The 26,521-nt window shown below is 42.4% G+C and overlaps 1 protein-coding gene across 3 annotated transcripts in view; it reads left to right on the top strand.

The window, feature by feature from the left end:
• The window catches only part of LOC126161807 (ras-like GTP-binding protein RhoL), a 380,663-nt gene that overhangs the window by 320,449 nt on the left and 33,693 nt on the right, over window positions 1-26,521 (top strand). For all 3 annotated transcript variants that reach the window (XM_049917899.1, XM_049917898.1, XM_049917897.1), the window contains one exon: window positions 19,371-19,585. In XM_049917899.1, the coding sequence (XP_049773856.1) occupies window positions 19,380-19,585 (206 nt within the window). In that variant the 5' untranslated portion in view covers window positions 19,371-19,379. The remainder of the gene's footprint in view (window positions 1-19,370; window positions 19,586-26,521) is intronic.

Raw genomic sequence — 26,521 nt, 5'->3', positions numbered from 1 at the left:
TTGCACAGAGCATAATTCAATCACTAACACTTGGTTTAAGAATCGTGAAAGAAAGCTTTCATGGAAGAGACTGCTTTTGTATGGTACGGCACTGATTTCAGAACCAGATAACTGTAAGGTAAAAAGGTAGGAAATTAAGGAGATGGACCTGGATAATTGAAAGAACAAGAGATTGTTGAAAGTTTGAATGGGAGCATTAAACAACGATTGACTGAAACTTGGAAGAGAAATACAGTACAAGACTAAAGGGTGGCTTTAAGAGATGAAATAGTGAAGGCAGCGGAGGGTGAAAAAAAAAAAAAAATATATATATATATATATATTTCACCCTCCGCTGCCTTCACTATTTCATATATATATATAAAGTCTAGTAGATATCCTTCAATATTACAGGAGATATCGAATTTAATTGACGAAAGGAGAAAATACAAAAATGCAGCTAATGAAGGAGGCGAAAGGGAATACAAACGTCTAAAATTGTTGATACAAAGAGCAAAATGGCTAAGCAGGAATGGCTTGAGGATAAATCTCAGTCTATAGAAGCATGTACAACTAGAGTAAAACTAGATACTAGGAAAATTAAAGATGCCTTTGGAGAAAAGAGAAGCAGCTGTATATCAAGCGCTCAGACGGGAAGCAAGTACTAAGAAATAAAGGAAACCTGAAAGGTGGCAGGAATATTTAGAGGGGCTGTATAAGGGAAGTGAACTTGAAAGGTAATATTATAGAAAGGGAAGAGAAAGGAGATGAGAGATGTGATAATGCGAGAAGAATTTGACAGAGCACTGAAAGACCAACGCCAAAACCAGGACCCTGGAATTAACCATATTCCCTCAGAATTATTGAAATCCTTGGGAGAACCAGACATGTCAACATTATTTCACCCGGTGGGCGAGATACATGAGACGGGGAATTACCCTCCTACTTCAAGAATAGTGTAATTATTCAAGTTCCAAAGAAAGCAGGTGCTGACTGGTGTGAAAATTAGCGAAATGTCAGTTTAATAAGTCATGGTAACACAATACTGACAAATTACAGAAGAATGGAGAAACTGGTAGAAGATCAATTTGGCTTCCTGAGAAATGTTCAGACACGCGAGGCAATACTGAACCTACGGCAGGTTAAGGAAAGGCAAACCTTATAGCATTTGTAGACTTAGAGAAAGCTTTTTAACAAGTTGACTTAAATACTCCCTTTGAAATTCTGAATGTGGCAGAGATAAAATACAGGGAGCGAAAGGTTATTTACAATTTGTACAGAAACCAGACAGTAGTTACAAGAGTCGAGGGGCATGAAAGGAAAGCAAAGGATGAGAAGGGAGTGTGACAGGGTTGTAGCCTAGCCCCGATGTTATTCAATCTATACACTAAGCAAGGAAGGAAGTGTAGGGGGTAAAAACTGTAGATAGACACCGAGATATGAATACAGTAAGCACATTCAAAAGGGTGTAGCTTGCAGTACTTCATCATTTGGATTTGCAGTTCCTTGTGTTGACCGTGTTTGCAGTTAAAATTGTAGGATGTGAGGTCCGCCAGATATGCAAAACACCGTTTTTTCTCAGTACCCAAATATGTTTCAGCACCACTGTGCCATTATCAGTGGGTTTCCGTTTTATTTATTCTGTAATGTGAAAATTTTTATTAAATTATTACAAAATTATGTGGATGTTTAGTTCAAATAATAGTTCGTTTCTTTTTGTTAATACCTTTACACTTGGTGTGCATGATTTTTCCAGATCACTTGTATATTATTTACTACAGGTAGCTTGTCATCTGTAACCAAACGATGTTGATGAGTAATTTTGCTGTGAGTTAACCTACCATCTAGAATGTAATTTAGTTTGTCGCGATATTTCGCGCATATATTCGTTTTTACTTACATTTTCGTGTGGAAAACCCTTTTTTCTCTGCAACACGGTGAGGTGTTTTGATGCACATGTAAATATAGCACGTGCTAAAAATTAATGGTTATCTAATGCAAGTCAGAATAACTATACGAAAGGAAGTTTTACCGTTTCAGTTACGAAAACTAGCAGAGTCAATACATTGTACGTTAGTTATGATTCCTTATTGTACCATGTCCTCAGTGGTAAACGGTCTTGGTTTTGGAGCTGTCTTCTTACGCTATTAATTCATTTTGGAGCTGTCTTCTTACGCTATTAATTCAATGACTGTCGTAATACACAGAACGATGCTGGCGTATCTTCGCTATTAGTTGATGAAAAACTGCCTAGCGCTTCAACGATGACATTCGGATTCAGAGTCTGAGTGAAGAAGAAAGTCTGCCAAAAGTGAACAAATACTGGAAACAACATCCAACACCTGTTACGTCCAGAAAATTCAGTTCTGGATCACTACGGGAGTTATTTTGATCTTGTTTGTTACACGAGTTTCGCAGAGGTCGTCGTACTGGCTATGCTAATCCGTCCACTAGCGTCATGTGAACCATACAGAACACATGATCTTATAGTGCTGCTTTAATTTTTGATATAAGGATTTGCATGTTACCTCGCTAATGGTAGAGAAATAATTTCTCATACTCATTAGCTCATTATTTCTTTGTGCACTGGGGTGGCTTAGAAACAGAATACTAATCTGTCCTTACTGCAACAAGAGTGCGTGGAATTTGCCTGCATTCTTTCGTTTTTTTTTTTTTCCTATGATCCATTGTGTTGCAAATCAGCGTGTTTCAAACAAAATGCACATGCATTTCGAATTACCATTTGATTTCGTCACTCGTTGAAGAATCTTTGTTACATAGGACACCAGAAAACATGAATATCATCTTCGAAATAGTGACAGCCTTTGAACGCAAAATGTAGATAGTGTGTAATGTAATTTTTAAAAGAGGGTGTTCTGTTTGTAATAAATGCACGTGTCCTTAGAGCAGTTTTGTAAATGTCATAGATTTTGCTGAACAGTTTTTGGTTTCATTTGTGCACAGGCTCGATAATAGGAACTTTTTCAGTTTGCTTGACTTTCAAAAATGGTTCAAATGGCTCTGAGCACTATGGGACTTAACATCTGAGGTCATCAGTCCCCTAGAACTTAGAACTACTTAAACTTAAGTAACCTAAGGACATCACACACACCCATGCCCAAGGCAGGATTCAGGATTCGAACCTGCGACCGTAGCGGTCGCGCGGTTCCAGACTGTAGAGCCTAAAACCGCTCGGCCACACAGGCCGGCTGTTTGACTTTATTTCTTCATCTATTGAAGTACTCCTGTCTTCTTGATTTTCAAAGCTAAGGTATAGCCATACTATACCAAAGTAACATCAGTCTCAGAAGGATATTTTATTGCGTTCTTCTGATCGATTGTGCTGATCTCAGCAAAAGCATTCTAGGGTCCAACTACGTATTGCAATTTGTATTAACATAGTTTCGCAGCGACTTTTGTCAGTGACAGAGATATTTTTTACTGTCTTGGAGGTACATGCCTGACTAATCCTCAGGGCTTTGCCTTCTTCATTGGTACAGTTAGCAAGATTCAAACGCTCACATAGGAACACTAACATATTCTTAATTCTAACATTGCCCAATACTTTCACAGTAGCGATCATACTGGCACTGAAACGAAAGACGACAGACAGGAGAGGAAATACTAATTTGGTCTTCCGAAATTGTTGCATTGAGGAAGATCGTAATACGTTTCTTCCTTTCACTCATTGCACGAACGCCAAAATGGCAGATATTGAGATAAGTAATGGACATGAAAATCGAAAAAAGAACGGAGCGCTTCGTGAAGGGTTCGATAAGGAAGCACAAGACTGTTACGAAGATTTTCGTAAGGAGACTCACGGGGCAGACGGTTACAAGAAAAAAATGGGAACGAAGCAATTGAGAATAAAATCAAAGTGCCCTCCGCGACAAACCGTAGGGCGACTTGCGGAGTAAAATGTTGCGGAGTATATATGCTGATGTAATAGCTCTACAGGACACACATCTGAACAGCATGTAGCTCTCTAGTATAACACCTTTTTCTCCTTTGATATTATCGTCTTCCATTTTAGGATGTGACCACTACTGCTATCTATCTGCGTCTGACGTTTGCCAGCAGCGAGAAGACAGCAGCGAACAACGTCTGATCATCAGCCTGCATTGCCATCCTGTATCGATTGCCACAATATCTCGAGAATTTGATTATGAGGCATCAGTCAGATCGGTGGTCCTCTTGATGCTAATCGAGAAGCTTAGGCGTTGAAGATGAGTATACGATCAGCAGCATTTTTCAGTAATTGAAAAAACAACTGTGAACTACATGGCATGCAGATGAATTGAGATTTCCATGGCATAAATCATAAGACAGTTTTAAATATTTATAACTGAACAATACCAGCGACATAGGATTCGAAGAGAAAGAAATGAAATGAGCGTTTATTCGACGCCACATTGGGCGACCTGCGCGCCGGATGGGGATGAAATGACGATGAAGACAACACAACACCCAGTCCCTGAGCGGAGAAAATACCCGACCCAGCCGGGAATCAAATCCGGGCCCGTAGGACGGCAATCCGTCACGCTGACCACACTGCTATCGGGACGTACGAAGAGATGGAAGACGTCAAAGACGGAGCACAAGCTCGGATTGTGTCAAGGGTGGAGAAGTAAAACGGGCCGTGCCCTTTCAAAGGAACCATCGCGGCATTTGGCTGGAGCGATTTTGAAAAATCACGGAAAACCTAAATGTGGATGGCCGGACGCGGGTTTGAATCATCGTCCTCCCGAGGGCGAGTCCAGTGTGCTAACCACTGCGCCGCCTCGCCCGGTGGAAGAGAATGTGGGTACAGTGATAAAGGGGACTTTTTTATAGGAAAAACATTTTGTATTCTTGCATAACTAAGGAAGGAAGTTAATTGTTTTGCGCAATGTCTAGCCATAAATAGCGCTGAAACAAGAAAAGCTGCAAAAACGAGCATTTCGAAGCCTTTTTTATGGGTGTGGAGAAAGATGGAATGAACTGGAATGACAAAATAAGGAACGGGGAAATATTGGTACTAAGGACACTAAAAGGTATGGAACGTAATTGGTTGAGGTATTTTCGAGAAAAGGCTGCATAATAAAGCAAGCGTTAGAAGAAACTATCGATGGGTGAAAGAACGGGGAAGATAAAAACCAATGGAGGACATCAGGATGCATTAAGTATACAGAGCAATTTAAAGCACGGCGGCGGCAAGAGCGCCCGTACGATAGTGTGTAGGGAAGGGAGAGGGTCAGGAGCTGGGAGTATGGAATATATATAGTACCGACTGCACCATTTTTTTCCCATTCCCTGAGAGGAGCTTGAGAAAAGATGAGAAAGGGGGGGGGGGGGGGGTAGGAGGTGGCCGGACGCTGTCCCCTTATCCCCGGGTATGGGTGTCCTTGAATGACGGTGATGGTGATAATGTGGTGATTCTGATGATGACGACAGGGCTGTGTATAGGCACCGAGCTTCATTGTGTCCGTGCCTTTCACTCCACACCGGTACGTCTTCAACTTAACACAGATACAACAACATACCGCTCAAGTACTTATCACAATCGCCCACACGTGTAGGCATACACTTGACATTTCATAGCACCTTTTTCAGAAAGTTTTTTTTTTCTTTTTACGTGTGTATAAAACTCCATGCAACTGGCACTGTAAGATTGATTCCACAGTCCGTGGCAGCAGTCGATTTCTTTAATTGGTCCACTGGGCCGACATCAGAGAAAATACTCTTTCCACAGTGATGTAGCGTGCGGTAGTAGAATATAATACAAATACTCGAGTAATTTTAGTAGTTGGCATTTGCGTTCAGGATTTTCGGTTTAATGCTGCGCTAACAGAAGGCTAACAGAAGGCGTTACTTCAGTACCTACGCCAAGTTCGTGTTGGGACAAGAACGTCCATAATGATGACGGTCCCGATATATCGAGACGAATGGCAACCCTAGAAGCATGGTCACCAACGCCCACTGACTAATGAATAGGGCTGACACAGACTGGTAGGTAAGTTACGTGGGTGGCATTGAAGTACCGATTTGTTCCCCCCCCCCCCCCCCACACACACATACACACCTCTTTTTCGTCGTCGAAGTGCCTATAACCACGGAACGTCTGTTCACAGTCGCTTATCATGGACTACGCTGTCTGTGACGCTTGAATTAAGACAGAGGTTTAGTTTGCGAAATGCGGGGCCACTGATATCTTATCATTTATTTCTGTCGCCCTACAGACAAAGGGGCGATTCTGAGATACTCCGATGGATTGTGGCCTCGTGAGAGTCTTTCGAATACTGTACCAAAACTGTCTCGCCTTGTGAGATAGGTCACTTTTTAAATGTTTCTCAAAAACCAAAGTCGTTACAAGTTTTATACTTCTAAACATTTTTTTGTTCAAAGCCATTCACGATCTGCTATCAAGACAAATAACATCAGTATAACGTCACGATGACTTAAGTCATACATTACAAGAATTTACATGTAGGTTACCATGTTTGTAAGTACTGAGAAAAAAAGATTGTGTCCATTAATGTAAAGGGAAGGAAGATTAGGTTTCAACGTCCCATCAACAACGAGAGCATTAAAAAAGAAACACAAGCTCACTAGGGCTAGGATGGAGAAGGAAATCAGCAATTTCCGTCTCATAGGGAACATACAGGCTATCAGCATAACGGAGTTAGCGAAACTGCAAGCCTAAAAGCACGCTTACTGGATGAGGATTCGAATTCCACTGCTTTTGAAATGGGGCTGGGAAAAACTGACCGATGAAAACCGATATTCATTTTATAGTTCTAAATAACCGGTATTTTTCGGTTTTTACTTGGTCTCTGTTATAACAGGTGTTTTTATTTTTTATTAACAGCCGGGTAAAGAAACCGAAACATTAATTGGCCAAAGCAGCAGCACTAAAATTTTTGTTTTTAAATAAATATTTTAAATAACAAACAATTTTATTCGCAAAATCTGCATTGCTTTGAAATATTGCGTTATTACAAAAAATGGAAAAAGCTATCATTGCTATTTTAATAACAATGCCTAGAAAAACGACCATTACACGGCGTAAGAATTGGTACAGCTTTGCTGAGACAATAATGTATCTGTTTCCATGTGGCGTGGTCTATTAGACGCTACGCGTGCACATGCAATGTGGAAGACTTGCTCCATCTGGTCCATATGGTGGTTTCTCACTGTCGTTGTCTGACATCAGCTGTGTTACAATGACGTCGTCCCTAGTCTGCAAGAATTTTACGAAGTACTGTATCAGTAAGGTACAATGCTCCATTTGCTTTAACCTTAAAATTCTAACGTGACCAGTTGTATAACCCTTGCTATGATGGGTCTCTTGAAGCCAATTTGCTTTTCTCTCCTATTCTTTAATGATTTGGAATGCAAAAAAACTTGACACTGAATTGAGTTGTATATATTAAGTACGCACACACATTCTGCTTTGAATTTGAGTATTTTTTTGTTGTTGTAATACTTAACGCAATTTAGAAAAAAGTCTTAGATTTACGTTGAAGATCGAAAATGAATACAATGGGTGAATGTACATGTACAATGTAAAAACTGAATTCACACTATTGTATTGGTTACTGAGAACTGTGTAATGGCAAATTAAGTAGAACAATGAAACTTAAGAAAATCGCAATGATGTACGAAGAGTAAATACCATCTAAGAAAACTTAGGAAGTAAACTGAGTGTCTCCTTAATTTATTGTTAACACATTGTATCCACATGTCTTTTTAATGTATCAGGCTACTACATGCAATCTTTACAAGCGATGCTGGAATGTTATTTGGTACACACAGACTTAAGAGTATTTGTAACAAAGTTACTGAATTTTAATATTTTTGCATCCGTAGCACCGTCCTCTCTTAGGTACTGTACTCTGCTTTACACTTTCATCTTCTTTTGCTCGAGTTCATCAGTCTGTTCTCAGATTTTTTGAGAGATTGGTTGACATGCTTTCTGCTAGTCCTTTTTAGTAATTGGCCTATGATTAGAATCTTCCAAAAAGATTTCAGAAAGTCTCTTTTATTCATCTCCCACTGGTTGTTAGCTTTGAAAATAACGATGCTGTTTATGCCTGTTACATTCAGTAAGCAAAAGAATAAGGCCAAAGTCCATCTTCTATTCGTTCTTGCAACATCATAGCTGGCACACATCTTTCCTACTAAGTCTACCTCACCATTAGTAGCTTTATACAGGGCTATCATCTCAGGCTTCATTTCTTATCCAGTTTTTTTTTTTTTTAGTGATGTGTAGTGCTCATTAGAATTACGCGCCTGCTTTTCTTTGGAACATAGTTAACTATTATCCCATGTTTCTGAAAGCCTAAGAGCTTGTAAAAGCATATCTGCCTCTTGTGTTCAAGAATTTTGGGGAATTTCTTTCTTGTTCTTTCTCACTGTTCCAAAAATTGTTATTTAATGGTGTTTCAGAAGTGGCAGGGCCAGTTAGTAGCTTGTAAATCAGTTGTCCACGGTTATATTTCTCGATGATTTGGAAATATGATTACACAACCTTTTTCACAACGTCAGCTGCACTGTTCCTCAGCTTATAAGACCCACCTGGTTACTCTCCTAAAGTTTAAATTTGAGGTGTAAGCTGTTCTTGCATCAGCTAGACTAACACTTTCATTCCATATTTGCCTGGTTTGGAAGGGATGTGCATTCGAAAACTATATCGTCCTCGAAATTTTACAAACGTTTCATCTACAGTTACATATTCTCCAACAGAATAGTGCGCCATGCAATTTTTTTTGAACAAATCAAAGATATTTCGTATAGGAACCAATATATCCTCTTTTCATCTTCGGACCTAGTTGACTTATCGTCAAATCTTAGAGACTGTGCCAGAAACCAGCACCTCTGTAGATTCACTGCGCAATAGAATATTTCCAATCCTGTCCGATCTTTGTCCCAGAGTTCTCCAAAATTAATTCTACCAGCCTTGTATATTCCACCCAAATACACCACACCAATAAAAGCTTCACTTTCAACTCTATCTGTCTCATGAATAGAGGGTTCAGAAGAAGAGTATCTAGAATTAGCCGATCTGATGCATAGCTGTCACTACTTCGTCCACTATTTCATCACTGAAAGACAACCGCCATATTTCTATCTTTTTATTCTTTGCAATTCCCCTCACACTTGGAATATGTGATACAATATTATCTGACTCACACTGTGTTCATCGTACGAATAAACCCGATGTAAACATTAGACCATGTATTCTTTCGCATTTGCTTGAAACTTATTGGATTTCGTTACACGTGAAGCGGAAGCCAAGCTGTGTCCAGTACAGCCAAGTACAATCATAAGGATACGTTTTATGCGGTGTTACACGCTCACAGACTGAGCGATAATGCGAGACAATAGCTCTACCGTAGCGTTTAGCGTGAGCAGCACTGACCAGCCACCTGGTCCCAACTAACCTGCAATGATATGAGCAGTTGCAGCTCAGACGTAAAAAGAGACGAGCAGAGAAACAATATAACTTCGGATGTTACTTAATTTTTACAGAGAATGAAATAATATTCGGTAAAACTCCAGCACTACTACACGCTTCATGGGTTACCAGACGGAAACCACAAAATGCTCTCGTTCTCACCTAATATAGTATTCTAATTACGTGATGAAAATTCGTAACATAAACACAGGGAAATTTTCCTGAGTGACCTATGTTAGATGCAGAAGGGTACTGCAGGGATTTCACCTTATTGTTGAATGCTGAAGCCACTGTGGTATTAATTACAGTCAGTCGTCCGGCAATCTCTTAGCTCCTTCCTTATCCGAAAAACACATTTCACTTCTGGAACTGTCATCTGCTATGTTGATATCAAGTCGATCAGCAACATAATTCACGAAGGCGCCGCATTTTTCCTCTTCTTTCATTACGTGCCGCGTTGCATATCCCGCCAGCGTTCGGCAGTGACAAGTGAAAAACCTGCCTGCGCTAGTTGCAGTACGTCTGGCTGCTTAACTGTCGTCTTATTTCTCGCGACTAGTCCCTTAACTTGGCTACAGGGCAGTTCTGTTGGGTTCATATTGCATTGGTAGTGGCCGTGAAAATGATTGTTTTTTTATGTCTCTACGACACTTATCACTCGGGTTCGTGTGAGGCTACATGTGTGGTACAAAACAATGGACTGAATCCAAATAAAGAGTACTTCGTTTTTCATTTTTGTCCTAAAAATTAACTTATATTTTCTTAATTTAAGAAACCTATACTGACAATACTTCATAAAATACCGATAATTAAGAATTTATATTTGAAATGAAAACAGGAATTTCGCTTACAATATGTAATTATAAATAAGAAAACGTGCATTATTCATAAAAAATGATGATTAATTTTACGATCACGAGATGTAGGTATTTCAAATTGAACAAAAAAAAAAGGATGATCAGAGCGAGACTTGAACCTGTTATTCATGAACTGTACCAGATTATCGATCTACTACAACACCGAATTTGCTATACATCCAGTGTGTATCTGTATTTCCTCTGCTATCAAATACAACCCTTCGGAAAACTTCAAAGCCGGTTTTTTTCTGCAAATTTATGAAGAAACATTAAGAACAACCTATTTGTCGGCACGTTTTAACCGTGTTCCACATGTGTGTTTCATTACAGATCAGGAACAAGCCTCATAGTGCGTGTTAGCCTGCGGTCATAGTGGCACCAAACACGGCCGATCGTTTCAAATCAGTACGCCACTATGAGCGCGGTCACACTGTAGCGGATCTCATCGCCCGAACGTATAGACTTCGGACAAATCAATTTGTTTTCTTTGGTGAAATGGATCTATATTCTCACATATAAGCTGTGAGAAACTAGTGTTTAATCCAAGAAAGAAAGAGTTTGTAGCATCCTGAGGATAAAAATATCATAATCATGGCACAGTTCGGAATCTGTCTGCTGAAATCGCATGTTTATTGAAACCACAAGTGAGCAAAATCTTTATCGGAAATTTTAGATGTGGAGTATACCCTCAAAAAATTATTTGTTCAGATGAGAAGGACGACGTATCTCATGCTTTAAGTTACTGTAGTGGAACGTTTTCGTGTTGTGGTAGGGACGTTAGCAGCTACAAATTGTTATTACTACTTACTGACGTTTTTATGCCAGTAGGGGATTGATTCCGTTACATGAAGTGGTTTGGAAGTAGTAGTGTTAGTCCACTTTTCGGTGTTTTACGTGTTCGGAGTATCTTATTCTAAGCTTTGTCTATCTTTCGCACGTATGCTAAATGATTCTGAAGGCTAATTAACGTATGCCTGCACAACTTCAGATAAATTCAGCAAAACATAGTGTTCGTAATCTTCATTTTCAGGGTCTCATACGTGAAACACTTTCGGATAACGAAAGCTAATTTCGAGTACTCGTAGAGTTGTGATTCGAGCCATGTTACAGAATCCGATACATTGAAGATGCAGTTCTGGCTTAAGTAAAGACGCGACACTTCGGTACTTGATATCTTCCCAGTATTCAAACCTATACCACGTTCTGAAAAGTACAATTTCACTTCCCAATATTCAAACCTATGCCACGCTCTGAAAAGTACAATTTCAAAGTTTTTGTTTGCTATGTTGGGTGCTATTTACGATGCCCTAGAGACTAAAGCTAACATCTTCGCTCTTGCAGCCCAAATGTTACGAAATGTTAAATTTATTCTGTACCAGTACCGAATTTTGAAGCTATGCTTTGTGCAAATGCACTAAAAAGACGCTGTAAAAAGTTATGGATGATTTCCTTTATTGAAAACTGTACTCAATCTGAAATAATACTGCCGCCAGAAACATTATTACCTCCTGTTTCAAATCCACTGAGAAGTGTTTAAAGAGCACTGAGCAAGTGTTTAGTGAGCCTTGGTGTTTCTAGCACTAGAATCTGATTATCCTGTCATCGTTGCATTAATTTTCACTATTTTTAGAATACGGTAGGCTACTGTGAAACCACAGTTCTGTCTTCTATTAATTAAATAATTCTTCCTTACTCTAACACAAATTTTATATGTGTATCGTATTATAGAAAGTGTCTACTTTCACCATGTAACTTAACCATTATGTGCTCATAACCTCATTGCCAAAACCTTTATACACGGAAGTCTCATATCCTACCATTGTCGCACAACAAAACATAGTGGGAACAACGTGTTTGGAAGATAGCCTTAATGTGGCGTATCGGTGAAACTACATATTTTCTTAACATACACGTAGAAACATGAAACACATCAAGAAAGGCAGTTTAGATTCAAAGGTAACGCCTTCTTCTCACGCTAATCGTTGGTGGTAGAAGAAAAATGTGGTCACAAAGTTAAAGCATTTTTAACTTTTGTAGAATGGCGGTTTCCCCTTCATTTCATATTCATAAGACTGGTCACGGAATTCCAATAACTGATGACAGTGATACAGTACTCGCCACGTTCTTTTCGAGACACATATAGCTTATTTACATGCATTCGGTAGCTTTTTAATAACAAACACCGCACAGCAGCACTTGCCTACAAGCACAGAGGTTAAAATATAACCTGCTTCATGCACAGAATACAACCTAACCTCCTCCTCCACGTCAAAAACCGACGAATGAGATCAGACGCACAGTGACCAAACTGTTGGCCGCTGTTGTTGGGCATCCAGTGTATGAGTGTTACGGCGTCTGACCAATAATCGCGTTTGTGTTTATTCTTATGATGATCAGAGAATATCCCAGACACGAAGATTAAGACTGTCTTTCATCTATTTAGTATGATTGTCTTCACCAAAAAAATATTTATTATTGTTATGATTTGTGTCACTGCCATACCCACTTTCTTCACAATACAGTCCAAAGACTTGAGTCAGCACCTTCTTCACCTGATTCTTCACTAGCCATTTCTTTTAGTCTTCTGTCTCATCCATTTTAGCCCTTTCCTGAAATGAACAGGCTGATTCAGCGTACTGATCGTGTACTAAAATCGTTTTTGTGTTACGAGAAAAGAAAATCCAATTGCTATTTGGGCCTTCCAGACACAAACCTCACCTTCTTGCTGTCGTTGGTTCTGGCTGATCCAAATACGTCAAAATCACTCACAGAAATGGACTTAAACCTACTCTCAACAATTAAATTCCACAACAGCCAAAAGAAGCACACGAAATGCGACGCGGCTACAGTGTTGTAAACCTTAAAAAAAATCACCAATCTAGTCCTGTGTCTGGAAGACCTAACAGTAGCAATGGAAGGTTAAAAGCCTGTGACATAATATCAGGAGAAAACGTAGAACATAACAGTTCACTCATACTTACATAAAGATAAAAAGTAGCTAGTCTACTGCCAGTGTCGACATAATATGCCTCTGCTTGTAGCCCTTCAAAACGAATAAATTAACACGAAAAACACTTCTTCAACCTCAACCTCAGTTTTCACCCTTTAGCATTGCCTATTCTTAATGTCCAATAATGGTATGATTTATGAGCAGAGTTTTTTTTTAATTAGAATCAATAGGAGAATGCTTGTGATTCAACCACTTACAGCTTTTCTAAAAACACAGCGAACGTTAGACAGATCAAGTGCTCTTTTATTTGCCTATTTAATATTTTGGTTCTGTGTATCTTGAAAGTGAAGAAGTCAAAATTTTTCAGTCTTTGTTCGAGTTTTGCGTTTATTATAGGAAATAATAGGAATAAAAAACGAAAATCGGTTATTTCAGAAACCGGTTATTTTGAGCGGTTTTAACAATCCTGTAAGCTGGCGTTGAAAAAACCAATATAACTAAAAACTGGTTGGTTCAGCGATAAGAACGCGAGCAGAGCGCTAACCACGACACCGCCTCGCTTGGTCCCATTAACGAATGGAAAATAATCGCACAATTAAAAGGATGTAAGTTCTCCATTAATGTGAATATCCCTCCCGCCTTTTTTCAGACTAAAGATTCTGTAACTCTGCTTCGAATTTTTTTTCACAGGTAATTCGAAACAGCCATTTGTCTGGATATGACAATTATGAAACTACTTCTCCAGATTTATTCCATCTGCGTCGGTATGTTTTATTATTAGTTTTCTCATTTCAGCCGGAATCACGAACAATTCTCAAATCTACTCTTCTGGCTTCCAGGCACTAATGCTGCTACTGAAAGGGTATTTTCTCACATGAATAATGTATAGGCCAGTGGCAAAACAAAGCGGCGATTTTTCGCATTATTACTTGTCATTAATATATTTCTACAATATCACAAATTTTTAATGTGTTCCGAATTTGGGTCTAGAAAATGTGGTTGCCTTACGTTAATTGCATGAAGGAATCTGTAGGATTCTCTTAAGGGAATGTGTATTTATCTCTAATGGCAAACTGGCTTCTCCATACTAAGTATGGTATCGTTAAAGAACAGTGAACCATTTATTTGTTTACACTGTATGTTTCAGAATTGATATCACATCCTCAGGTACTTACATAATTCATTCAGAACTATATCTTAAAGTTGACAGTTTAATTAGGCCTACTGAAGGCTATATTGTTTCAGTTCATCATTGTTGGTGTCACTCATAGATAAAACATTGACTGCTAAGTGAAAGAAATCATTATTTACAGAGCCTGAAAAAACCAACAATTATTAATTACATAAATGATGGTTGCCCAGTGATGGCTTCAAACAGGAATGGTGTAGATGAAGAGATATTTTAACATCAAAGGAATCCAACAACATTAGAGTTTACAATACACGACAAATCCTGCAAGTCATTATGTCTCATCTCCAGTTATGTTTTCATTGACAGAAGGTTAAATTTAAACTTTCCTTCCCTTAGCCGGCCGCAGTGGCTGAGCAGTTCTAGGAGCTTCAGTTCGCAACCACGCGTCTGTTACGGTCACAGGTTCGAATCCTGCCTCGTGCATAGATGTGTGTGATGTCCTCAGGTTAGTTAGGTTTAAGTAGTTCTAAGTTCTAGGGGGCTGATGACCTCAGATGTTAAGTCCCATAGTGCTCAGAGCCATTTGAGCCTTCCCTTAGGCCATAAGCCACAGTAAAAGAATGGTGTTAATATTTTCATCAAGAGTATGTCAACTACAGGAATGACAGCAGTGGTCCATCAATCCCAAATGTCACTGTAAATTGCACCAAATCATGAACTGATTAAGGATGATTGCCCCTGTACTATTGCATGTTTACAATATTCAACTGGAGAATTTGCTAATTTGCAAACCTCTCCATTTTTGCCTAATGGGCTACCAGTATTGCCTAGAATGTGCAAATCAGGCAGCAAATATCACAGAGGGATGAAAATTCAGTAAATCATACATCATTAATGTAACTGTTGCATTATCATCAAGAACGCAATCCATTTTCAACCATATGGTCTCAACAGCAAATTGCAAAAAGGGCACAAGGGCCTTGTTTCTTCTGCAAGAACTTTGCTGTCTTGCAGGCAGTGGCTTTACATTCAATTGCACATCAAACTGACATTTTCAGCAGAACGTAAAAATGTTAAGTTACTGTGCAGTGATCCAAACTTTTCCTGCACCAATTACAAATTAGCATCATCAGACATAATCTTTAAGAGTAATCTTGTACGACAGTGCAAAGCCATAAAAATTCGGAGTGAAAGTTAATGGCAGCAAACCTTACAGTATTCACTCTAATGACTGCATTGCTTATAAGATGTAGCCCTAACCTACCTAGCTTCCACCATGTACTGTTAACATTTTGTCCTTGAATTGTACTTGTTTGAACCTCATTTAAGGAGCAGCATTAAGTTTTTAGCTTTCATTGAAAGAGACCATTCCTGAGGCTTTCAAATGACAGCCAAGTGAAACCTTCTTGACATGGCAGAGATATGGTGGTTACGTCAATGAAACTTTGTCTTTGTTATGTTCATAAGCATTACGCCATAATATCAGGCAATGCTCAGTTTGATTTGCAAAATAGTTTTGTTCATACAAGCTTCTGAACTAGTTTTATTGTAAATGTTTCATTCAAATGGATAAAATGGAGTATTATTTCCTCATAAGATGGACAGTTTATTTACTTCATCAAAAGTGGGTGAAATCTACAAGGAATCTACTCTCTCTCTCTTTTTTTTTTTTTTTTTTTTTTTTTTTTTTTTTTTTTTTTTCAAAGTTGTGGAATGCATAGCTAAACTCAAACATGATCATACTGCTCTTGAAGACAATACACATTAATTTTGTCACCTAGAATCCCCTTCCAATTATGCTTATCTTTGTAGAATGAGATTTAAGTGGTGATGTATTTCTTTCTCCACTGCATCTCACAATCTCATTTTCCTTTATTGAGCTTCATTTTTCCCCACTATTCTTCTTTATCACATGCTTTGTTGGTAAGCTTGTGCCTGTTAAGATGCAGTGGTGAAATATACTGCTGATTCTCTTAGTTCTGTAAATACTGATTTTTTTTATGCGTTGATATGACTCTTGCAATGTGTCTGTAGACACACATGAGGGCAATAGTAAATGCCATGAATAAAGTGTGAAGGTGAAAAACAGAATCATGTTCATTCAAGCTGTTCAGTTAGAATATACACTCCTGGAAATTGAAATAAGAACACCGTGAATTCATTGTCCCAGGAAGGGGAAACTTTATTGACACATTCCTGGGGTCAGATACATCACATGATCACACTGACAGAACCACAGGCACATAGACACAGGCAACAGAGCATGCACAATGTCGGCACTAGTACAGTGTATATCCACCTTTCGCAGCAATGCAGGCTGCTATTCTCCCATGGAGACGATCGTAGAGATGCTGGATGTAGTCCTGTGGAACGGCTTGCCATGCCATTTCCACCTGGCGCCTCAGTTGGACCAGCGTTCGTGCTGGACGTGCAGACCGCGTGAGACGACGCTTCATCCAGTCCCAAACATGCTCAATGGGAGACATATCCGGAGATCTTGCTGGCCAGGGTAGTTGACTTACACCTTCTAGAGCACGTTGGGTGGCACGGGATACATGCGGACGTGCATTGTCCTGTTGGAACAGCAAGTTCCCTTGCCGGTCTAGGAATGGTAGAACGATGGGTTCGATGACGGTTTGGATGTACCGTGCACTATTCAGTGTCCCCTCGACGATCACCAGTGGTGTACGGCCAGTGTAGGAGATCGCTCCCCACACCATGATGCCGGGTGTTGGCCCTGTGTGCCTCAGTCGTATGCAGTCCTGATTGTGGCGCTTACCTGCACGGCGCCAAACACGCATACGACCATCATTGGCACCAAGGCAGAAGCGACTCTCATCGCTGAAGACGACACGTCTCCATTCGTCCCTTCATTCACACCTGTCGCGACACCACTGGAGGCGGGCTGCACGATGTTGGGGCGTGAGCGGAAGACGGCCTAACGGTGTGCGGGACCGTAGCCCAGCTTCATGGAGACGGTTGCGAAAGGTCCTCGCTGATACCCCAGGAGCAACAGTGTCCCTAATTTGCTGGGAAGTGGCGGTGCGGTCCCCTACGGCACTGCGTAGGATCCTACGGTCTTGGCGTGCATCTGTGCGTCGCTGCGGTCCGGTCCCAGGTCGACGGGCACGTGCACCTTCCGCCGACCACTGGTGACAACATCGATGTACTGTGGAGACCTCACGCCCCACGTGTTGAGCAATTCGGCGGTACGTCCACCCGGCCTCCCGCATGCCCACTATACGCCCTCGCTCAAAGTCCGTCAACTGCACATACGGTTCACGTCCACGCTGTCGCGGCATGCTACCAGTGTTAAAGACTGCGATGGAGCTCCGTATGCCACGGCAAACTGGCTGACACTGACGGCGGCGGTGCACAAATGCTGCGCAGCTAGCGCCATTCGACGGCCAACACCGCGGTTCCTGGTGTGTCCGCTGTGCCGTGCGTGTGATCATTGCTTGTACAGCCCTCTCGCAGTGTCCGGAGCAAGTATGGTGGGTCTGACACACCGGTGTCAATGTGTTCTTTTTTCCATTTCCAGGAGTGTATATTTTAGCCTTCACTGCTGATCAAATGGTTCAAATGGCTCTGAGTACTATGGGACTTAACATCTGAGGTCATCAGTCCCCTAGAACTTAGAACTACTTAAACCTAACTAACCTAAGTACATCACACACATCCATGCCCGAGTCAGGATTCGAACCTGCGACCGTAGCGGTCGCGCGGTTCCAGACTGAAGCGCCTTTAACCGCGTGGCCACACTGGCCGGCACTGCTGATCAGTTCCAACCCTTAGTTAGTGACAACTATTTAGTACTCCCAGTATAAGTATGAACAAATGCATGTATATGGTTTCCTGCTATATGTTTCAGCTTAATTTTACCCAAGGGTACACTCCACCCCACCGAAAAAAAAATGTGTTTTGGCATTTTCAGCAATCATGCTTTCCAGTAAAACTATAAAAAAAAGATAGTTTTCATGAATGGCTCCCAACATTAATTTGTCCCTTCATAAGAGATACAGTGATTTGCTTTTATTTCCTGAGAACAGTAGTCTACACTGAACAGAGACAACTACAGACTGAAGAATGTGTTTAATTGATAATATTTGCTTATACAATTCTGAGTATGTGATGTTGGAGATGGAGATTTGGATGAACCACACAGCACTGGCTGTGAAACCATATAGGTTAACAAAGTTGTACTCAGTGCATGCCACACAAATGGATTATGAACTAGTCTTTAACAACTGTTTGGCCGTGAGTATTAATATGGGTGGACATTTGGTTAGTGGTCATATCCATTTGAAGACTGTACAGTAGTTCCCATATAATTGGTATATGGGATAGCTGCTTTGACATGTAATCCTGCTGCTATGGGATAGGATGGATCAGTGACAGGACTGCAATAGGCTGTGCTGCATTGATATAATGGCGAGGTCTTGTACCTGATTCTTTTTACACTAACTTGACTCACGTGGTAAAGAGCTGGGGGGGGGGGGGAGGCAGGAATTGTTTACTGACAGAAGAGAAAGGGAAAGATGGGAAGGCTTATGGTGATGATCTTTTTTATTCTAGGACATAACTGAAATTTAGTGCACTCAGATTAATCTTTTCATGACAATCTTCTAATATTTTTGGGGCACAGTCATGTAATAATGTTTGAACAATATTTCCCCCTTCTGACTGTACAATCTTCTTTATTTTATATTATTATGATGTTGGGCATAACTATACTTCGGGACTCCCAATTCAAATAGATCTTGACAATGACTTAACAAAGTCCAATTATCCGCAACATTGTTGTACTTTATAATGGTTTAAGGCTGAAATCATGATATTAATATAAAATAAAGAAGGTTGTAGAGTCAAATGGCAGTAATATCATTCAGACATAATTTTTTTTCTTCATTAGTAGTCAATCTAGCCTTTTGAAATATGTTTAAAAATTGAATAAACATATGATTTTTTTGATTTTTTACAAAAATATGATTTTACAATAATCTTTTCAATTTTCAGGGGTGTGCAATGACATCTCGGCGGGCAGGACCAGCCTATCAGAATGGGGACTCACCTTCATCCCAGCATAATCAGGCAGGTGGCCAAGGAAACCCTGCCATTAATCACTACAGGCCTATAAAAATCACAGCTGTGGGTGACGGAATGGTTGGAAAAACCTGTATGCTTATTACTTACAGCACCAAGCGTTTCCCAGTTGAATATGTGCCAACTGTGTAAGTACTGTTTCATTTGCACTACATCCTACAAGAATATGTGTTGAATGTCATGGTTGAAATACATTATTAAAAAGAAGGAGTAAAAATAAAAATGCTACCTAAATGTTGTACTGATTCAACAGCCTGCAAAACATGTAACTTCATATTCTATTAATCACTCTACCAATCAAAATTGTGTTGTTTTCTAGATTTACATTAATGTTATATATTAAAGGGAAAATTAAATCTACAATTATAAGTTCAACTAATATAAGAATCAATGTTCATGGTGAACATTTATATCCAAGCACCAGACAGTGAGATTTCCAGGTAAATTTCAGAAATTCAATAGAAACTGATTCATGACAGAGTTGTGTTGACTGAGGATTCAATGGAAAACAGTGGGGAAAAGGCAGTAAAAGGACTGTCTCACACAGAAACTGAATTTGAGCCAAGTCAACAAACTTCTCCTACTGTGCCACCTGTCAAGGAAGGCAGGTGCATTGTTAAAACATTCAGTGTTGAATAATTATATCACTTGTTAGAAAACAGCAAAAATAGATTAGTGCACCCTGTGCACTCAGGGTGTAGGTGATGCCAGAGTGGGGGAGTGAGGGCCCTTTCCATATGTTGAAGCGGCTGTTCTGGCAGCCATTGAGAGAATGGTGTACCCAGGTGCAGATTTGAACAAAAAATGCTTGTAATCTGATATCTAAAGTTGTATTTGTATCAATCCAGCAAATGGCACAGAAATTTGAGAAGACTAGCCTCACTCACAGAATTTCAAACACACAGTCTGCAGCATCGTCCTAAGACCAAGCGAGGTTGTGCAGTGATTAATGCACTGGACACGCATTCAGGAGGGCAACTATTCAAATCATAGTCTGGCCATCCAGATATAGTTTTTCCATGATTTCCCTAAATTGCTTAAGGTTAATGCCAGGATGGTTCATCTGAAAGGGCCACAGCTCTCTTTTCTTCCCTGTCCTTCCCTACCTAAGCTCGTGCTAGATCTCTAATGTGCGATGTCAACAGGACATTAAACACTAATCTTCCTTCCTTCTTCGCTGTTCTAAGAAGTGATTTTGACTGCTTGGTTGTGAGTTGTGGATGACATGAACTAGAGGCTTTGTAGGTTCTGAAGTAAGTTAGACTGTGACTCTATAGACCTGCCACAGAACAGAGAACATTAGGATCCTCCTAAATGGCTCAAGGATGCAGAAGGCTGTTTCATGGGTAAGATGGCCTAATGTGGAGGTGCATACAAGGTTTATTTATGTTTATGTGATTATCTATCTATGGAAGCCTGGCTCGGCAAGTTTTAAGGCCCACTGGAAGATATGGAACTCAATGACAGCCACTAGACAGCACTGCTACATCTGCATGTGCTGGTATTGCTACTGCATGTGACACTGTGAAGACACCCTCACCATACGGGCCTGTCAGCACTTGCAGCTGCCCTTTAAAACTGGCAATGCAGCAGCTCTGCAGTCAGTCATGACTTCTCTGCATTATATTATTGATCTTGCTAAACCTCGTTGTCTCAATTCTTTTACACATTAGGTTTTTGATCTTGGTTTACCTGATGGAGTTGTTATTCTGGAATGCCACCTCCATTGTTTGGTTGGTTGGTTTGGGGGAGGGGGGAGTTGAAAGGACCAGACTACAATGGCCTTTGGTCCCTTGTTCCTCAACCATAAAATCCTACAAGGAATAGAAAACAAGCAATAGAGATGGCAAGGTACGACACAGAACAAGAAAGACACAAAGACCAGACAAAAGGAATTAAAAGCACACGGAGTGTGACAGTGGTTAGCCGACCATAGAAACAAAAAATGAAAAGCCAACTACCAAGAAACACACTAAAAACCACAATCTAAAACCATAGGCCAAAGGCCAGACTCAAAACAAAACGCATAGCCGGCAGAGGACAACGGAGTCCTTGCGAGAGGCCTGCAAGGAGGAGTGCCACACACCGGTAGTCTCCTTGATGACCTAAAGTTTGTTGGGTGAAGGCAGGGTGTGCCATTCATTACCCCAGGTACCAAGGACCTTCTACCACAAAAATGGCTGGATATCACACTCCAAAAGGCCAATCTCTAGGACTGGTGCACTGACAGCCTGTTTGGCCAGCATGTCAACACGTTCATTTCCCAGGATGCCAACATGACCCAGGGTCCACACAAAGACCATGGAGCAGCTGCAATGGGCAAGAGTATCGAGGGACTCCTGGATAGCCATTACCAGACGAGAGTGAGGAAAACACTGGTAGATAGCTCATAAACCCCTCAGAGAGTCACTACAGATAATGAAGGACTCACCTGAGCAGGTGCGGATATACTCTACGATGAAAGAGATGACTACCAGCTCAGTAATGAAAACACTGGAGCCAGCTGGCAATGAGCGTTGTTCACAATGTTCCCCTAGAGTAAGAGCATACCCAAAACGACCAGCAACCATTGAACCGTCAGTATAGACAATGTCAGAGCCTTGAAACGTGGCAAGGAGTGAAAGAGAGCAATGGCAGAGAGCCTCAGGAGGGACTGAGTCCTTCGGGTGCTGTGCCAAATGAGCCGAAGGTATGGGCGGGGCACACACCATGGGAGTAGACGTATATGGGCCCGGAAAACAGGTGGGAGAGAGAAAAACTCAAGCCCAGAGAGAAGAGCCTGGACACGAATCACGATCATACACCCTGACCGGGGCCACTGTTCTGGCAGATAGGCGACCGAGTTCGGGAACAGGAGACGGTAATTGGGATGCCCGGGCAAGTTACAAACGTGTGCAGCATAAGCGGCCAGTAATCGCTGGCGCCGGATCTGCAATGGAGGAACACTATATATACTGTTGACAGGGCTTGTGTGGAAAGCTCCACTGGCTAGTCGGATCCTGCTGTGAAGGATGGGGTCAAGCAACCGCAATGCGGAAGGTGATGCCAAACCATAAGCCAGGCTCCCAATATCTAGACGGGACTGAATTAATGCCTGATACAGTCATTGAAGGGTAGACTGATCGGCATCCCAGCTAGTGTGACTCAAGCAACGAAGAGCGTTAAGATGCCACCAGCACGTTTGTTTAAGCTGCCGAATATGAGGGAGCCAAGTCAACCGGGTATCAAAAACTAATCCCAAAAACCAATGTGTCGCCACCACAGCAAGAGATTCGCTGTCAAGATAAAGCAATGGCTCAGGGTGAACAGTGTGATGCTGGCAGAAATGCATAACACAGGTCTTGGCAGCCGAAAACTGGAAGCCATGCATTACAGCCCAAGACTGTGCCTTGTGGATGGTGCCCTGCAGCTGCCATTCAGCAGCTGCCATTCAGCAGCTGCAATGCCAGTAGAGCTGTAGTGTAGTCAGAAGTCATCAGCATACAAGGCAGCCCATTAACTGCAATTAAAAAGAGGCAAACACTCAAGACAGATCCTTGCGGGACCCCATGCACCTGAACTCAGGAGGAACTATGGGAGGCCACAACTTGCACGTGGAAGGAACAAAGTGACAGAAAATTTTGTATAAAAACTGGGAGCGGGCCCCGAAGACCGCACCCGTGATGTCACCGTGTCGTATCATACGCCTTCCGCATGTCAAAAAAGATGGCAACCAGATGCTGATGGTGTGCAAAGGCTTTACGGATGGCAGACTCCAGGCAGACCAGATTACCGGTGGCAGAGCAGCCCTTATAAAACCCACCCTGAGACAAAGCCAGAAGGCCCTGAGACTCAAGTAGCCAACTCAACCTCTGGCTCACCATGCGTTTCAGCAACTTGCAAAGAACGTTGGTGAGGCTAATGGGGAGGTAGCTGTCCACCTACAGTGGGTTCTTTCCAGGTTTCAACATGGGCATTACGATGCTTTCCCGCCTTTGAGACAGGAATTCACCCTCAAGCCAGATATGGTTGAAAACGTCAAGGTGGTGTCGCTGGCTGAGAGGTGTTTGAGCATCTGACAGTGGATGTGATCTGGCCCGGGAGCCATATCAGGGCAAGCAGCTAGGGTACTTTGGAATTCCCACTCACTGAACAGAGCATTGTATGATTCAGCGTGGTGTGTGTGGAATGACAGGCTCCAACGTTCCAACCGCTCTTTTAGGGAGCGAAAGGCCAGTCGGTAATTCGTAGAAGTGAAACTCTGAGCAAAATGCTGTGCTAAGTGGTTTGCAATTATATCAGAGTCAGTACAGACTGTTCCATTCAGTGAAAGCCCAAGTACACTGACAGGCGTTCGATAGCCATAGAGTCACCGAATATTGGCCCAAACCCGTGATGGAGAGGTACAGATGCCAATTGTGGAGACCTACCTTTCCCAGCACTCCTGCTTGCATTGGCAAATGAGGCGGCGGGCTCGTGCACAGAGCCATTTAAAGGTGATGAGGTGTTCCAATGATGGATGCTGCTTATGACGCTGGAGGGCACGCCTGCGATCTCTAATCGCATCAGTGGTCTCGGGTGACCACCAGGGCACAGTCCTCCACCGAGGGGACTCGGAAGAACAGGGAATTGCAGATTCTGCGGCAGTAAGGATGCTGGTGGTGATCGAGTGAACCACCACATCAATGGCATCATTAGAAAGAGGCTCAATAGCGACAGTGGAGGTGAACAAGTTCCAATTAGCCTTATTCATATCCCATCTGCAGGGTCGCCCAGAAGAGTGACGCTGTGGCAGTGACAGAAAGATCGGAAAGTGGTCACTACCGCACAAGTCGTCATGCACACTCCACTGGACAGATGGTAAAAGGCTAGGGCTATGGATTGAAAGGTCGATGGCTGAGTATGTGCCATGCGCCACACTGAAATGTGTGAAGGCACCATTATTTAAAAGAGAAAGGTCGAGTTGTGCCAACACTTGCTCAATGACAGTGCCTCGGCCTGTTGACACTGATCTACCCCACAGAGGGTTATGGGCGTTAAAATCGCCCAGTAACAGAAAAGGTGGAGGCAATTGGGCTATCAATCCAGCCAAGACATGCTACGGGACATCACCATCCAGTGGAAGCTAGATACTGCAGACAGTAGCAACCTGAGGCATCCACACCTGAACAGCAACAGCTTCTAAAGGTGTTTGTAGAGGGACAGACTCGCTGTAAAGAGAGTGAAGGGCGTAGATGCAGACGCCACCAGATACCCTCTCATAAGCTGCCCGGTTCTTATAATAACCCCGATAGCCATGGAGGGTGGTGATTCGCATCGCCAGAAACCAAGTTTCCTGAAGAGCAATGCAGAGGAAAGGGTGAAGGCTGAGAACTTATTTGAGCTCAGCAAGGTGGTGGAAAAAACCGCTGCAATTCCACTGTAAAATGACATTGTCCATGGCCAAAAAAGGCATGAAGGGACCGAGGAGGCAGATCACGCCACTAGTTCTCCTGCTGCCACAGACTGAATACCGATGGGAGCGACATCCATTGTGTCTGAGTGACCAGCGAGATCTAGGTCCTCCGTCGATGGCAGAATCTCCACCTCATCCTCAGACGCAGAGCTGGAAGGTAACAATAGTGGTGGGGGTGCCACCGCAATTTCCTTCATCTTAGGGGTCTTTCTCGATTTCTCGCACTGTTCCTTGGATGGCTCTAGCTGGGAGGGCTTCTTTGATTCAGTCTCTGGGACTGAAAAGGACTGTGAAGCCCTACGACCAGCTACCTGGGGCTTCTTCAGCCACTGGCGGGTGTCTGGTTTGCCACTGGTAGGAACCTGGGAAGGGAGTGACCCAAGGGACCCCTTCATAGTGAGAGAAGCCAAAGAAGATTTATGCTTCTGCGGCTTAGAAGTGGGGATGGATGTCCATGATGGTTCGGAGGAAGGGGGGGGGGGGGGGTTCTGCTCCCAAGGTAGGTGGTGCGGAAGCAACAGGGAGGGAAGTGCCCCCCACCATCAAGGGGGCAAGTGTGGTCTTACGGCTCTGAGAGCTGACTGTAATTGGTGCAACAGATGGGGCTGTAACAGTAGTGGCAGTGGTGGCGTAAGATGATGTCATGCGCATGGGATGGAGTCGTTCAAATTTCCTTTTAGCCTCAGTGTAGGTCAGTCGGTCCGGGGTCTTGTATTCCATTATTTTCCTTTCCTTCTCTAGAACCCTACAGTCCAGAAAGCAAGGGGGATTGTGCTCTCTGCAGTTAACACAGATGGGAGTAGCCTTTCGTTCCTCCCATGGTGTGGCCAGGGAGAGGAATGATTTGGGGTCACACATGCTTGCGTTAAAGTGAGCCCTTAAATGGTTAGAGACTGCTGGTGGCTGGCCACCAGCAAGAGAAGATGTGCCACGCTTCATTGCGTGTCATCTGCCCTGATGCCACCCACTCCAACCAAGGGCCCTCCCCATGAGTGCCACCCAGCCTCAGCAAGGGTCACCTGGCAGGATGGCCATTGCTGGGAGTCCCGATGCCCCAGGGAGATAGGCATCTACTCCTTGGCATACATGGGGAGTTAACGGCGCAGGCATCAGTAGAGCGTTCCCTGTGTTGTCAGGGGGCTACAACCAACAGGGTACATGGTGGCCCCATCACAACAGACTGGCTACCATGCTGGATATTAGGTGCAAGGAAGTCCATGGTCATCATCTGCAGAAAGCGACACTGCACAGTGCATGGCGGAAATCGCACCCAGGAATGTATCCTCACCCAAGAGATGGAGAGTGAGCGGGACTGCAATGCGAAGCCAAGAAAGCAAGCTAAAGATCTCAATGCACAATGGACACAATGCACCATGTAAGGCGCCCTGCCCCAGTTGGCTCACTCTTTGGAAGAATTTTGAAATATGGAGGTCAAACCCTACAGGGGACCATCACATAAAGTCCAAAACGTGTGAAACTCCCTTTAGTCGCCTCTTATGACAGGCAGAAATACTGTGGGCCTATTCATACCTCCGAACCCACAGGGGGGACCTCCATTGCTTGTCGTTCCCTCATGTTGTCCACCTGTTTACTCTCGGGCAACCCGCTGTGACTTCCTTGATCAGTTGGA

Source organism: Schistocerca cancellata, chromosome 2 (genome assembly GCF_023864275.1).
Source record: "Schistocerca cancellata isolate TAMUIC-IGC-003103 chromosome 2, iqSchCanc2.1, whole genome shotgun sequence".
In the NCBI taxonomy this organism is placed as follows: Eukaryota; Metazoa; Arthropoda; class Insecta; order Orthoptera; family Acrididae; genus Schistocerca; species Schistocerca cancellata.
The sequence above is the reverse complement of the archived record's forward strand: the minus strand, read 5'-3'. Positions and strand labels throughout refer to the sequence as shown.